Here is a 13268-nt window from a genome sequence, read left to right on the forward strand (position 1 = left end):
GATGCACCAGACTGTAGTATAATATCTGTTCTGTAAAAGGTAGGGATGCACCAGACTGTAGTATAATATCTGTTCTGTAAAAGGTAGGGATGCACCAGACTGTAGTATAATATCTGTGCTGTAAAAGGTAGGGATGCACCCAAGTGCTGAATACATTTTTTTATGGACCCATAATAGTGATTATTTATTATTTAAGTTAAGTTTTGCCATAATCATATATTTTTCCATAATCAGGTAGCTGAACAACATGGTAAAAAAAAATTCTATTCTATGAATAATTTTCTGCCTTTTGGCATTCGGTTTTTTCGGCCAACTGTTTCCTATTTTCGGTATCGGTTTCGGCCAAGAATTTCCCATCCGGTGCATCCCTAGTAAAAGGCTTGTATCTCCAACCAATATCTATATATTGACTTCCCCCTAGGGCTGCGATGGCAAAAATCATAATGATGATTATTCTGATTGATATTGAAATCACTAATATTAAAAATAAGATTACTCATTGATTTAAGAACATCATGACAATGACTACATTTGTTTTACCTTTCTTCTCGACTAAAAGGCTGTAAGTTAACTTATACAAGTTGATAATCTCGATTATCTTGTGTTCATGATTGGGGGGAAGCCAAAATCATAGTTGAAATTGAACCTTGATGAACCCCCCCCCCGTGTAGGAAAGGTGTAATGACTGAGATCAAGTCAGACTTCATAATGAAGCGCTGTGAAAACGTGAACAATGTGTGATCGCCAGTATTGAAATCTGACCCATCCACTCACACGTCCCTCAGTTCCCCCCCTTTAGAGAAACCAGGTTACTACGGTTACGGCGCTATGTTAAATCACTCAGCAGCTCAGGCTTGTACTTATCGCCACGGCGAAAATAGCTGGGAAAATGTCACGTCATCTCTCTCTCTGTCGACGGACTAGAGAAGCACATGGTCGCTGGTGGAAGAAAACCTTGTAACTCCAAAAACCCAACTTTTCAGGAGATGGAGAAAAAAAACCGAAGGTTTAGACAGATGATCAGTTTAATCATGCTTTCCCATTGTTTAAACTTTGTAAAACCACACACACATATGGAGGATGATCTACTGAGTTGATTTATATTTAAAAAAAAAAAAATGGAGTTACAAGGTTTTCTTCCGCCGCCGGCGACGACATGTTTAATCTCAGCTGCTGCAGAGCGCTACCAAATAAATGTCAGCAGGGAGTGATTGACAATTTGTGGATCTCCTGTAAATGCTGGTGTCTGTCTCGTACCTATGTTTCTTGTATGGTACACAGTGTGTCTTCTGGTTGTGTGTGTATTGTGTATTTCCTGTGTGCGTACGCCTCCTTGAGCTTGTCCTGTTGTCTCGTCTGCTTGCGTGGGTGTAATGATACCGGTTTATTGGGCTATTATCACTTACAAGTCAGGCTGTTGGTTCCATTGCCGCGGCTCCCAACACATGTCTCCCAAACCTGACTGGAACTCAATAAACACAGCTGTTCACCAGCCTTGTTCATATTATATAACGATTATTATCGCGATATATTTTTCCTCAATATAGATTATGAAACGTGGTCGATAATAAAAAAATATATATATATTTGTTTATATGTATTGTGACCTGCAACAGGGCAGCTTTAAAACCAGAGACAGTGGACAGACTTGTCTTTCTTGCCTGCAACTTAAAGTAATGGCTTTGCTCGTCCAAATGACAATACTGACCAAATTGAGATTTATTTTTCTCTTGTCCATTTATTTTGTTTGCTTTCTAATTTAAAATACAGTTTGAAACCGTCTGTACACAGTAGGCTATGTGTGCTAGCAGAGCTAGTCTCGGTGCCAAAAAAGCGTAAAAAGATAGAAAATAAACTAGCAGAGCCAGAACTGTTCAACTCCCCTGGAGCCACAGCCAGCAGAGAAGCCGGTTTACTTTCACTTTCAAACCAGCTGCAGCCTGAGAACTGGAGTGTGAGGGGATGCAACACTAAGGCCCCATCCACACGAGCGCTGGTTTTAATATAACCATGATTGTATGTGCGCAGTTGCACTGTTCGGCCACACACAACCGGGGATTTGCTACACTGCAACCGCGGTCTTTGAAACCGGTGCCCAGGGTGAAGTTTTGCGGTTTTGCAGTTGCGTGTGGGAATAGCAACCGAGGTTATTCCCAGTGTTTACAGCAGAGCTGTCGCAATTATTTCCCATGTTCACGGCAGACTGTCAAACAATAGCAAGTTAGCAACCGAGCGCGGGTTAGAGAGATTAGAGCAGAGCCAGCTACACCAGTGTTTACAGCAGAGCTGTCCCACGTAGCGTTATATGAAAATGATTGTAACAAACTTTTGTTCAAAACGTATCGTCTGTGTTGAAGAGTGTTGTGATCGACTGATGTCTGTTGTCGCATTCCTGACCTGATGCTCAGAGTAAACATGTAGCTGCGGCTAAACTAAACTCATGTGTTGTCAAGTTATTGTTATAAGGAACCCAGTCCAGACTGCATCCCCTTAACAATTGTTTGTATTGAGCCGTATTGTATTGTACCCATTCTGCAATGTGTTAAATAACGTTTACATCCATTTCATATCGGTAACGTTACCACATTACGTTAGCATTTAAGCTATATACTATACATGGATATAGCCATTCACATTAGCATGTAGCTAACAACACCGGCGGCCTTTTGTGAGACTAAACTATCCGCTCTTGGTGGTAAATTGTGTTGCTGATGGTTTTGTTTCATCAACAAAATGAGAGGCAGAACACACAGTGAATGTATCCGTTTGTTTATTGCAGTTTCTTTCTTTGCTGAAAATATATGTTCCGTTGGCAAAATGATCAATAGGGTCCAGCTGTGTTTCTAAACAGGAAGTTTACTTCTTCTTCTTCAGTGAATTAATGGCAGATCGCGAACCAACAGGAAGTTTAGTGAGCGTTCAGCCTTTTCTGATTGGTTGAAATGGCCTTCATGTCTGAACAACATCGCCGCCTACTGTTTTGGCATTGTACTACATGTAACGGTTGCTGGTGCCGTGGGTACGCAGTTATACACGGTTGTTCACCTGTGTTCACCTGTGTGGACGGAGTTTTATTTTTTTCTACTTCGGTTATATTAAATCCAAACGCTCGTGTGGACAGGGCCTGAGGCTATGTGTCCACTAAAAGCCTTTTTTTCAAGGCGGACCGCTTTGAAAAAAGAAAAAAAAAAGCTCTGAGCGTTTCTCTGAGGCTCGCGCCAGCCGCGGCTCCGCCCCTTCCTCGATGAGTTACATTGATGAGCGCGCTCTTTTCCAAAAGTTTAACTAGTTTCAACTTTATGAGCTGGGAGCGCTCCGACCAAAAACGCTGCCGCGAGGCGCGGCGCTGGGAAGAGGAGCGCGCCTGTCGTGTCTCCAGCATAGAAATGAATGACAGAAAGGAGCTGACAACTCATAAAACGTCCCTGGTGGACACAAGCCCTAAAGATGGCGGCAAAAAAATATCGACAATTATCGATATCGAACGATATGACATTTTTTATCGTGATAAACATTTTTGCCATATCGCCCAGCCATAATTGAGATATATATATTTTCTTTATATTTTGTAGTCCCACACCTTCTTCCACCCTCATCCATTAATGAGCCGGGCTCTATATCATTATATTACGGCTGCTTGAGTAATAGCCTGTTGTTGTTTTCTTGTTGTTGCTGTTGTTCATTATAATGGAAATACTCCCACATGGGGGAACACCCAACATGGTCAACATGGATGAAGTCTGGAGTTAGGGTTATGTATGCAGCACAGAAACACCCAACATGGTCAACATGGATGAAGTCTGGAGTTAGGGTTATATATGCAGCACAGAAACACCCAACATGGTCAACATGGATGAAGTCTGGAGTTAGGGTTATGTATGCAGCACAGAAACACTCAACATGGTCAACATGGATGAAGTCTGGAGTTAGGGTTATGTATGGAGCACAGAAACACTCAACATGGTTAACATGGATGAAGTATTGAGTTAGGGTTATGTATGGAGTACCTTCAGATGTTAATGTGTTCTTGCCCGGTGCATTTCTACATTGTGTACTTGTTTGTATGTTTTATGTTTTTTTTGTCTGAATGTATTGTGTGTGTGTGTGTGTGTCTAAAGGTGCTCCCATAGTGGAGCGGACCGTACACGGAGCAGACTCCCGCGGGCTCAAAGCTGACCCAAAGGGTACTCAAAGCAGACCCAACGCAGAGTCCAAGTGCGAAGCTCCTATTTTCTGACGCGCGGATGTCCGCGGCGCCCACTTGGTGTCACACAAACTGGCGCGAGGTGTAAACTGGTGTAAACTGGCGCGAGACGAGACATGTAGGAAATTGGTCCGCAGAGATCCGCTCGACTATGAAAGCTCAATGAGTCCAGTGGACCTCCGCAGAGCACCTTAACACTTTGAGCGCCACGCCGGGTTTTCCTTTTTACCCGCTGAATGCCACCATCAGCGCCAATGTTAACGTTAATATCGCCTAATCTATGTTTTAAATTATGGCTATGTGTCTAATCTGCCCATCGCATTATCAAAGACTATTTTCCAGTCAGTGCTGTCAAGGCAGATTGTTTTTTGTATCGCGTCATTTCCGTTTCAGAGCAGTTAGAAAAGCACCCGTTTTCAGATAAAAAACAGCCCATTCTGGAGCATTCTATGAAAATCATCCTTTACTGGAATATTCCACAACGTTGATATTCGTCTGCCTTTTTATGAATCGTTTTCAAATAAACGCTAGATGATCAATATTATACGTGCACGCAAGCACATTCGGGCCGCGCACGGATAATCGCCCCGTTGATTTCCTCTCGGACTTTTACAGTGAAACCGAAAGAGTCAATTTCACAAAACAGCCTATAACTTCATCAAAATTAGTCTGATTATCCTAACACTGATAACATAGAGTCCTTACCTGACATCAGATGGTATCCAACTGGTATATTCCAATTCCTGATCACCATTCGAAAAAATCGATAAGTGTATGGATCCAACGCGATACAGTAGAACTCCATGATCCGCGGGCTCAGAGGATCCAGAATGAACTCTGATAACCCCGGCTGGATCAGTGGACTGGAAATGTGGAGTACTGGATTTTTTCCCCCATCCATTTTCATTGAGTCCATTCCAAAATCCTTATGTCATCTGAAAGACGATAGGGGGCGCTTTTTTCCACATATAATCTCCGGCGGAGCTTGTGTATACTCGGGTAGGCTCGCGTGATGCAATATGATTTCAGATGGCTAAAAAAAATAAATAAAAAAAATTCCGAGAAATCTCGTGAGTGGCTTTCAACCACCTATAAAAAAAAACACGAGATATCTCGTGAGTGGCACGGAAAGTGTTAAGAAGTAATGCATTTCCACAGTGCTTCCTAATGGGATCCACTAGGTCATTAGTTACTAGTCTCCAGACACTGGCAGTAGCTTCCTGGACGACGGACCACATGGAAGAATGGAGACTTGTTTTGTTTGCTGGGATCCACGTCAATTATTTCCTCCTACCGTTACTTTCCACACACACAAACACACACACACACACACACACACACACACACACACCTACCTCCCGGGCAATACAGACATATTAACTCCATTGATTGTTCACTTTGTTAGACTCAGCGTGAATACAACTTATAGCAATACCTCTGTGTGTGGTAACTAAGGACACTAAAGATGACATATCCAGTTGTGCAGATGGACTCTGTGTTGTGTATCTAAATATGTCATATTATTGTGTGCCCTGACCATTCCATATTTTCTCTCTCTCTCTCTCTCTCTCTCTCTCTCTCTCTCCCTCTCTCTCTCTCTCCTCTCCCTCTCTCTCTCCCTCTCTCCCTCTCTCTCTCTCTCTCCCCTCTCTCTCTCTCTCCTCTCTCTCTCTCTCTCTCTCTCCCTCTCCCTCTCCCTCTCCCTCTCCCTCTCCCTCTCCCTCCCTCTCCCTCTCCCTCTCCCTCTCTCTCTCTCCCTCTCCCTCTCCTCTCCCTCTCCTCTCCCTCTCCCTCCCTCTCCCTCTCTCTCTCCCTCTCCCTCTCCCCTCTCCCTCTCCCCTCTCCCTCTCCCTCTCCCTCTCCCTCTCCCTCTCCCTCTCCCTCTCTCTCTCTCTCTCTCTCTCTCTCCCTCTCCCTCTCCCTCTCCCTCTCCCTCTCCCTCTCCTCTCTCTCCCTCTCCCTCTCCCTCTCCCTCTCTCTCTCTCCCTCTCTCTCTCTCTCTCTCTCTCTCTCTCTCCCTATCCCTCTCCCTCTCCCCTCTCCCTCTCCCTCTCCCTCTCCCTCTCTCTCTCTCTCTCTCTCTCTCTCTCTCTCTCTCTCTCTCTCTCCTCTCTCTCTCTCTCTCTCTCTCTCTCTCTCTCTCTGCTTTCTTCTGTCCAGGATGAAGAGGAGGAGATTAAACTGGAGATTAATATGCTGAAGAAGTATTCCCACCATAGAAACATAGCCACCTACTATGGAGCCTTCATAAAGAAGAGTCCACCAGGTCATGATGACCAGCTATGGGTGAGTGAGTGCAAAACAAGACAGCGAACACAGAGTTCCACAGAGACACGTATCCGTAAAGAGTACAATTTAGGGTTGGGGATTTATCTTGAAATAAATTTGTCATTCGTATAAAAAAAAAAAAAAAAAAAAAATTGTCATTCAGTCTCATGATCTTTGAACTATACTGTAAATTAACGTAAAATCATGAAAGTGTAATAAGCGGACTGGGAGGCAGACGAGGGTTCTTCAAGCGACACCATTCTTCCATAAGATATTCCCTCATTTTGTGTTTTGATGATGGTGGTGGAGAGTAGGGCTGGGCGATATGGAAAAAAATCATATCGCGATAACGATATGATAATTTTATTTTATTTCTCGATATCGATAATTATCGAATTGTTATAAGTATAACTTTTTTTTTTTTTTTTTTTTTAACAACAGATGTATGTTTATTTTGCAGCAATTCTTTGTCATTGCCGCCATCTTTAGTGTTACAGCCCCTCACACTCCAGTTCTCAGGCTGCAGCTGGTTTAAAAGCTAAAGTAAACCGGCTTCTCTGCTGGCTGTGGCTCCAGAGGAGTTGAACAGTTCTGGCTCTGCTAGTTTATTTTCGATCTTTTGGCGCTTTTTTGGTGGACAAACCACCGCACATGTGCACTGTGACTCGTGACTGGAGACTAGCTCTGCTAGCACACATAGCCTACTGTGTACAGACGGTTTCAAAATACATTTTAAATTAGAAAGCAAACAAAATAAATGGACAAGAGAAAAAGAAATCTGAATTTGGTCAGTATTGTCATTTGGACAAGCAAAGCCATTACTTTAAGTTGCAGGCAAGAAAGACAAGTCTGTCCACTGTCTCTGGTTTTAAAGCTGCCCTGTTGCAGGTAAAAAAAAATAATTATAAAAAAAAAAACGATTTTTAGATTTTTTTTTTATTTCGATATTCGATATCTGTTGTGAAGGGCCAGATTAAACCGAATATATATATTTATTTATATATATATATTTAATTGTATTTGTATATTCTCTAATATTCCCTGATATCCCTTGTATATTCCTTGTACAATATGCATTGAATATCCATTCTAGCCTACTGAACATCCCATAATAGTCTCCATTCTACTATTGGTCGAGACCTTGGTGCCAGGCTGCCATACCCCTCAGACCCAGTTCAAACGTACCGCTCCACATGTACGAACAAGTCCTAGTTCCGCGTAGGAATCTGACTACCGCACCACTAATGGGACTATTTGTTCATAGTGCGTATATATACTGCGCTACTAAAGTAGGACTTTCTTTTCAGTCCAGTTTCTTACCCTCCAATAGAGTCACAGACGTAAAGCCTCCCCGCGACGCCACGTGTGGGAGTAAGGCCAAGTTCGCCTACCATCGGTATTGAGACATCGTGTATATTAATATTTGAATAGTCATATTTGGCACTATATCGTCGAGTTGGACGTAGTCTATTAAGCTAATAATAGTCTGTTAATATATAGTGCTTCGTGCGGTGAGAATACTACCGTAGTCAGTACCCCATCGTTTCGGGCAGAGAACTGGCTGCTTACCCAGGGTGGTTGACCCCACGTGAAGCTGCACCCGAGGAGCCCCAGAGCCGACGAGCGAGTGGACCTGTATACCGGATTATTCTACCGACGACAGCCCGCCTTCCCAGGCACGGATTATGCTTTGTATACTTTGATTATTCCATGGATAAAGACCCCCGACACTGCCGTGTGTTGGAACCCCCCCCCCCTGGAGAGGACGCAAGGTGAGGAGACGCTCTGCAAGACGAGGTCGCTTCACGTCTCTCCCCCGTGGACCGGAGAGAGCCGGCCCACAAAGAGTCCACCTGCTTTCATCTGTGGTCCAAGGATCGCCGGCGCATTGAACGGCACTACAGTGGGTTCACCTGGGATACCCTTGGCCGGATGAGGCAGCCGGATTCTACCCCCCCCCCCCCCTCCTACTCCTGTCGGCTTACAAGCGACCGGATTAACCCCCCCTAGTGTGTCCAGTATATAATCATTAAAGTATCATTGCTGTTATTCCTTAAACTATTCCAGGTCGTATATGTACCACCTGCGCCTTCAGAGATTGGACATTCTCTATTGATATACCGACGAATACTCTTGCCATAAAAGTGCATACTATTTCCATTCATAAATGTGATTGATTTGATTAAGTGCTTGTTCTACACACCATCGCTGTGTAGAAATAAAGACCTGTTTCTAATTCGTACATTTGTGTTGGATCCGTTTCATCTACGTGACAGTGTTCATCATAATATATTTATGCCGTGTACTGGGTGGCCGAATATTAAGTACAAAGGTAGTGGTAGTAAGTATCATATCTAGTAATACAGTCAGGGAATTGTACCCCTCAGTTACAATTGGTCCTTCGAGCCGGAGGGTAATTAGTGTAATATTAATATAGTGTTATTAATATTGAAATGGCCTATGATGAACACTCCACGAAACGATCCTCCTAACCAACGCCCGCAGCGCGAACGACGGCTCCCTCAGTACTTAGAGGCCTACGCTGTCAGTCAACAACCTAGTCTTCCACTAACAGTAAACGCGGTAAAACTAGAAAGTAAAAGTATGTCTAACCCCAACGCCCAGACTACCCCGACCATAGAGGCCCCTACGGGTTCTAATGTAACTGACCAAGTTCACGGTGGGGACCAGTGGGAACCAGACATGACTTCACACCCCGCCAGTACTGAAGAAGTAGTCCCCGATGAGTCCCGGGAGGAATACAACGCTACCGAGACAGAACTCGGCACGGAAGAAGACGGGGAGAGCACCGTGGAGATAGAGCTCCAAGGCTCCGCAAGGAGTACCCCGAGGGAAGGCTCCCCTATACAACCGCCTTCTCCCAGCGAGGCAGAGAGGACCCTACAGCAGGCCTTCCTCATCAGCCTGAACGCCGCTGCTGAACGCGACCGACTGCAGATCCAGCAGCGAAGCGAACACGAGCAGATACGTCTAGAAATAAGACGCATTCAGATGGAAGAGAATGTGGCCCGAGAACGAGCCGGTGCTCAACGGGACGCAGCGCGCGACAGACAGCAGTCGCAACTAATAGAACAGCTGATCAGACGGACAACACCCTCTCCCTCCGCCAGAGGCTCCAGGAACTCGTCTAGACACACCTCCAGGGCGGCATCCCCTAGCCGAGTAAACAACCCTGAACTTGACCAACAGACGAGGTCTATACCCCCCACAGACCACCTCCCCCCACCGGTCCAAGCGAGACCTAGCAACCGGGAAGGAGCAGCATATCCTGTGGAGAGACTAAACCAGAGACTACAAGCACTGGATGACCTAACTGAAGACGAAGAGGAAGAGGAGGAGAACCACGCCCGATGACAGCACAGTACTCTACCGGACCAGGAGGTCCGGTACAGCCCAGGCTATACTCCCGCGGAGCTGCGCTGCAGACCCCCGACTCTATACACGGGTGAGCACGACGCACGACCCGCACCGAGGAACAGCACCTGGACAAGCGGGCCATGGTACACTGCCGGTACCAGCCCATACCAAGGAGCGGGAGGAGACTCGCCTAGGAGGCCTCTCCCCCAACGCTCGCCGATGTATCCACAGTCAGCGTCATACATTGGCACGCCTATGGTACCCGACTTCACCCAAGAGAACCGGGCCCAGTATACAGAACTCCGCATGTGTCTGGAGACCATGTTGGTGGATGTATTGGATGAACGCCACAAATACGCCATCCTACTGAAGCACTTAAAGGTGCCCCGCGCACATAATATAGCGCTCGCCTACGCGACTTCCACCACCCCATACACAGCAGCGCTGGTAGCATTGGACCAGAGGTATGGGCGCATATGGGATTACGTGATCCAGGAGATCCGACACATCGACCGCTTACCCCCAGCAATAGACAATCGAGCACTGGACGACCTGTCCATCAGAGTGCAGTCCCTGGTAGGGATGTTGGGAGCGCAAAGAGAGAAGGGGAGGCATGAACTTTACGCCAACTCAAATGTGGAAAGGATTCTGGAGAAGCTGCCGCCCGCTCGTCAGGAGCGCTTTAGGCGGCAGAGGGACCACAGAGACCCGAATGGCCCCGAACCGAACCTCCTCGATCTAGCAGACTTCCTGGCGAGAGAAGTCAGCAGCCTACGGCTAGATACATTCGGACGGAGCACCCCTGGCTCCAGAGAAGGAACCAGACGACTAAATGATGGAAGAAGATCGGTGACCGTGATGCACCAATCGGAGTCAGTACCGAGCAGCAGGAGCCACAGTACCCCCTCCAGAACGGAGAAGTGGAAGATAGTGTGCCCCTACTGTGAGAAAGAACACTGGCTAGCGCAATGTGACTCCTTCCCCAAGCTGAACGCGGATGAAGCAAGTCAATGGATAAAGTCCAACAAGCGCTGCTTTCGCTGTGCGCGCTCACACATGGCAGCCGAATGCCGCTTAAAGAAAAGGTGCACCAAGTGCGATGGAGCCCATCTGGACATACTTCACGACAGTAACAGACGGCGCCCTTCACCCGCACCATCCAGCCGCAAAGCGAGCGTCATGTACATCGATCCCGCCAGCAGCAGTGGAGCCCGAGTACTCCTAAAAGTAGTGCGTGTGACACTAAGCTACCAGAATAAAGTCCTGGACACTTACGCCGTCCTCGATGACGGGTCAGAGAAGACCCTGCTGCTCGCCTCCGCTGCGGCCCAGCTAGGGCTGCGGGGAAGCGAAACCCAAATGACAATTCGGACAATAAGACGAGATTTGAAGACGATAAAGGGCGAGAATGTCTCATTCTCTATCGCAGCAAGCGGCCAGCCTGAGCGACGGTACCAGATTGCAGACGCTTTCACCAGCCAAGAAATAGGACTGTCGCGGTACACATACCCCGTCGCCAAGCTGATGGAGAAATATGTACATCTGCGCAAGTTACCGATCCCGCTCATAGACAATGCTATGCCGACCCTGTTGATAGGCTCCGACCATGCAGACCTCATTGTCCCGATAGACCGGGTTCATACCGGACCCCGAGGCTGTCCTGCAGCAGTCGAGACCCGTTTGGGATGGACTCTCCAAGGCCCGCTCGCCAAATCTCTCAACCGAAGTACAGCCACTAGATGTCTCCACTCCCGAGTCACAGAGGGAGAAACCGCACTCCTGCAACACGTAGAGCGGCTATGGACCTTGGAACAAATGCCCTTTAAGAACGGAAATAAAGACATTCGCTCTAAAGATGACATTTACGCCATTCACCTCCTCGAGACAGGGACCAAGAGAGTCCCGGTCAACGGCGTGTTGAGATACGCCACGCCACTCCTGCGGCGAGAAGGAATGCCTACTTTCCACGCCAAGACAGACGCCACAGAACGGTACCTGCTGAACACGGAGCGGCGCTTAGCCAAGAACCCCGCCCAAGAGAGTGTATACCGCGCTGAGATTGAGAAGCTCATCACAGCGGGACACGTCACAAAGATGGACATTAAAGAGGCTGACCAGACCACTGAATCGTGGTACGTGCCTCACCACAAGGTCCATCACAACGGTAAAGACCGCATAGTATTTAACTGCAGCTACCAGATCGGATCCCAAAATCTGAATAAAGAGTTACTGCCCGGTCCCACACTCGGCCCCTCCCTACTCGGCGTTCTACTCCGCTTCCACCAGGAAAAGGTGGCCATCAGCGGGGACATTAAAGGAATGTTCCTGCAGGTGAGATTAGTAGAGGCGGACAAGCCCCTGTTACGGTTCCTATGGAGAGAGAAGCCAGGAGATGAGCACCCAGCCATCTACCAATGGGAAGTCCTCCCCTTCGGAACGACGTGCAGCCCCTGCTGTGCTACATTTGCACTACAGAAACATGTAGCAGAGGACCCAGCAGCGGACGAAGAGGTCCGACATAGCGTAAAGAACAGCTTCTACGTAGACAACTGTCTACAAAGCCTTTCAACCCAAGAAGAAGCCGAGGCTCTCCTGATTAAACTCCGCGCCTCATTGATCAAAGGCGGCTTTGATCTCAGGCAGTGGGCCAGCAGCGATCCGCAAGTACTGCGCAGCCTCTCCTCCGAGGACAAGGCAGCCAGCAGCGAGACCTGGATGGCTACAATCCCGGGAGAAGCCCAGGAGATGACCCTGGGATTGGTGTGGCGATTCAAAACAGATTCGCTTCACTACAGACACAAGCCCCTGACTACGGAGCAGGAAAGGCCGGCGGCGGCGCCGACCACCAGACGGAGTGTGTACACAACACTCGCCCGACAATATGACCCGCTAGGATGTATTCTACCGTACACCACCAGGGCAAAAATGATTGTACGAGCATTGTGGGACAAGGACCAGGGCTGGGACGACCCCATTCCCGCACACCTTGCATCCACCTGGAGAGAGTGGGAGATGGAGCTCCACTCACTCCCAGGCGTTAATATGCGCCGAAGCTACTTCCCACCCACGGTGAGGCCAGAGACATGTAGAATGGACTTGCACGTCTTCAGTGACGCCTCAGAGGTCGCATACGGATCAGTAGCCTACTTGCGGGCCCAAGACCAGGGGGGAGAGATCTACACAGCATTTGTCCTCGCCCGCTCGAGAATAGCCCCACGCAAGCAACAATCTATCCCACGTCTAGAGCTCTGCGCAGCCCTAGCCGGAGCGCACCTAGCCACGCTCATCCAACGTGAGCTCACCATACCGGTGTCTAGAACAACCCTGTGGTCAGATTCCACGACGGTACTCGCCTGGATCAAATCGGACTCATGCAAGTACAAAGTCTTCGTGGGAGTCAGAGTCACCGAGATTCAAG

At 47.6% G+C, this 13268-nt stretch overlaps 1 protein-coding gene across 7 annotated transcripts in view; it reads left to right on the forward strand.

Annotated features, from left to right (window-relative positions):
- The first annotated feature begins 6368 nt into the window (after window positions 1-6368).
- The window catches only part of LOC311225659 (mitogen-activated protein kinase kinase kinase kinase 4-like), a 124125-nt gene continuing 117225 nt past the window's right edge, over window positions 6369-13268 (forward strand). For all 7 annotated transcript variants that reach the window (XM_084311045.1, XM_084311046.1, XM_084311047.1 and 4 more), the window contains exon 1: window positions 6369-6490. In XM_084311045.1, coding sequence (XP_084167171.1) covers window positions 6398-6490 — 93 coding nt within the window. In that variant the 5' untranslated portion in view covers window positions 6369-6397. The remainder of the gene's footprint in view (window positions 6491-13268) is intronic.

This window comes from Notolepis coatsorum (genome assembly GCF_963971535.1).
Source record: "Notolepis coatsorum genome assembly, chromosome: 3".
In the NCBI taxonomy this organism is placed as follows: domain Eukaryota; kingdom Metazoa; phylum Chordata; class Actinopteri; order Aulopiformes; family Paralepididae; genus Notolepis; species Notolepis coatsorum.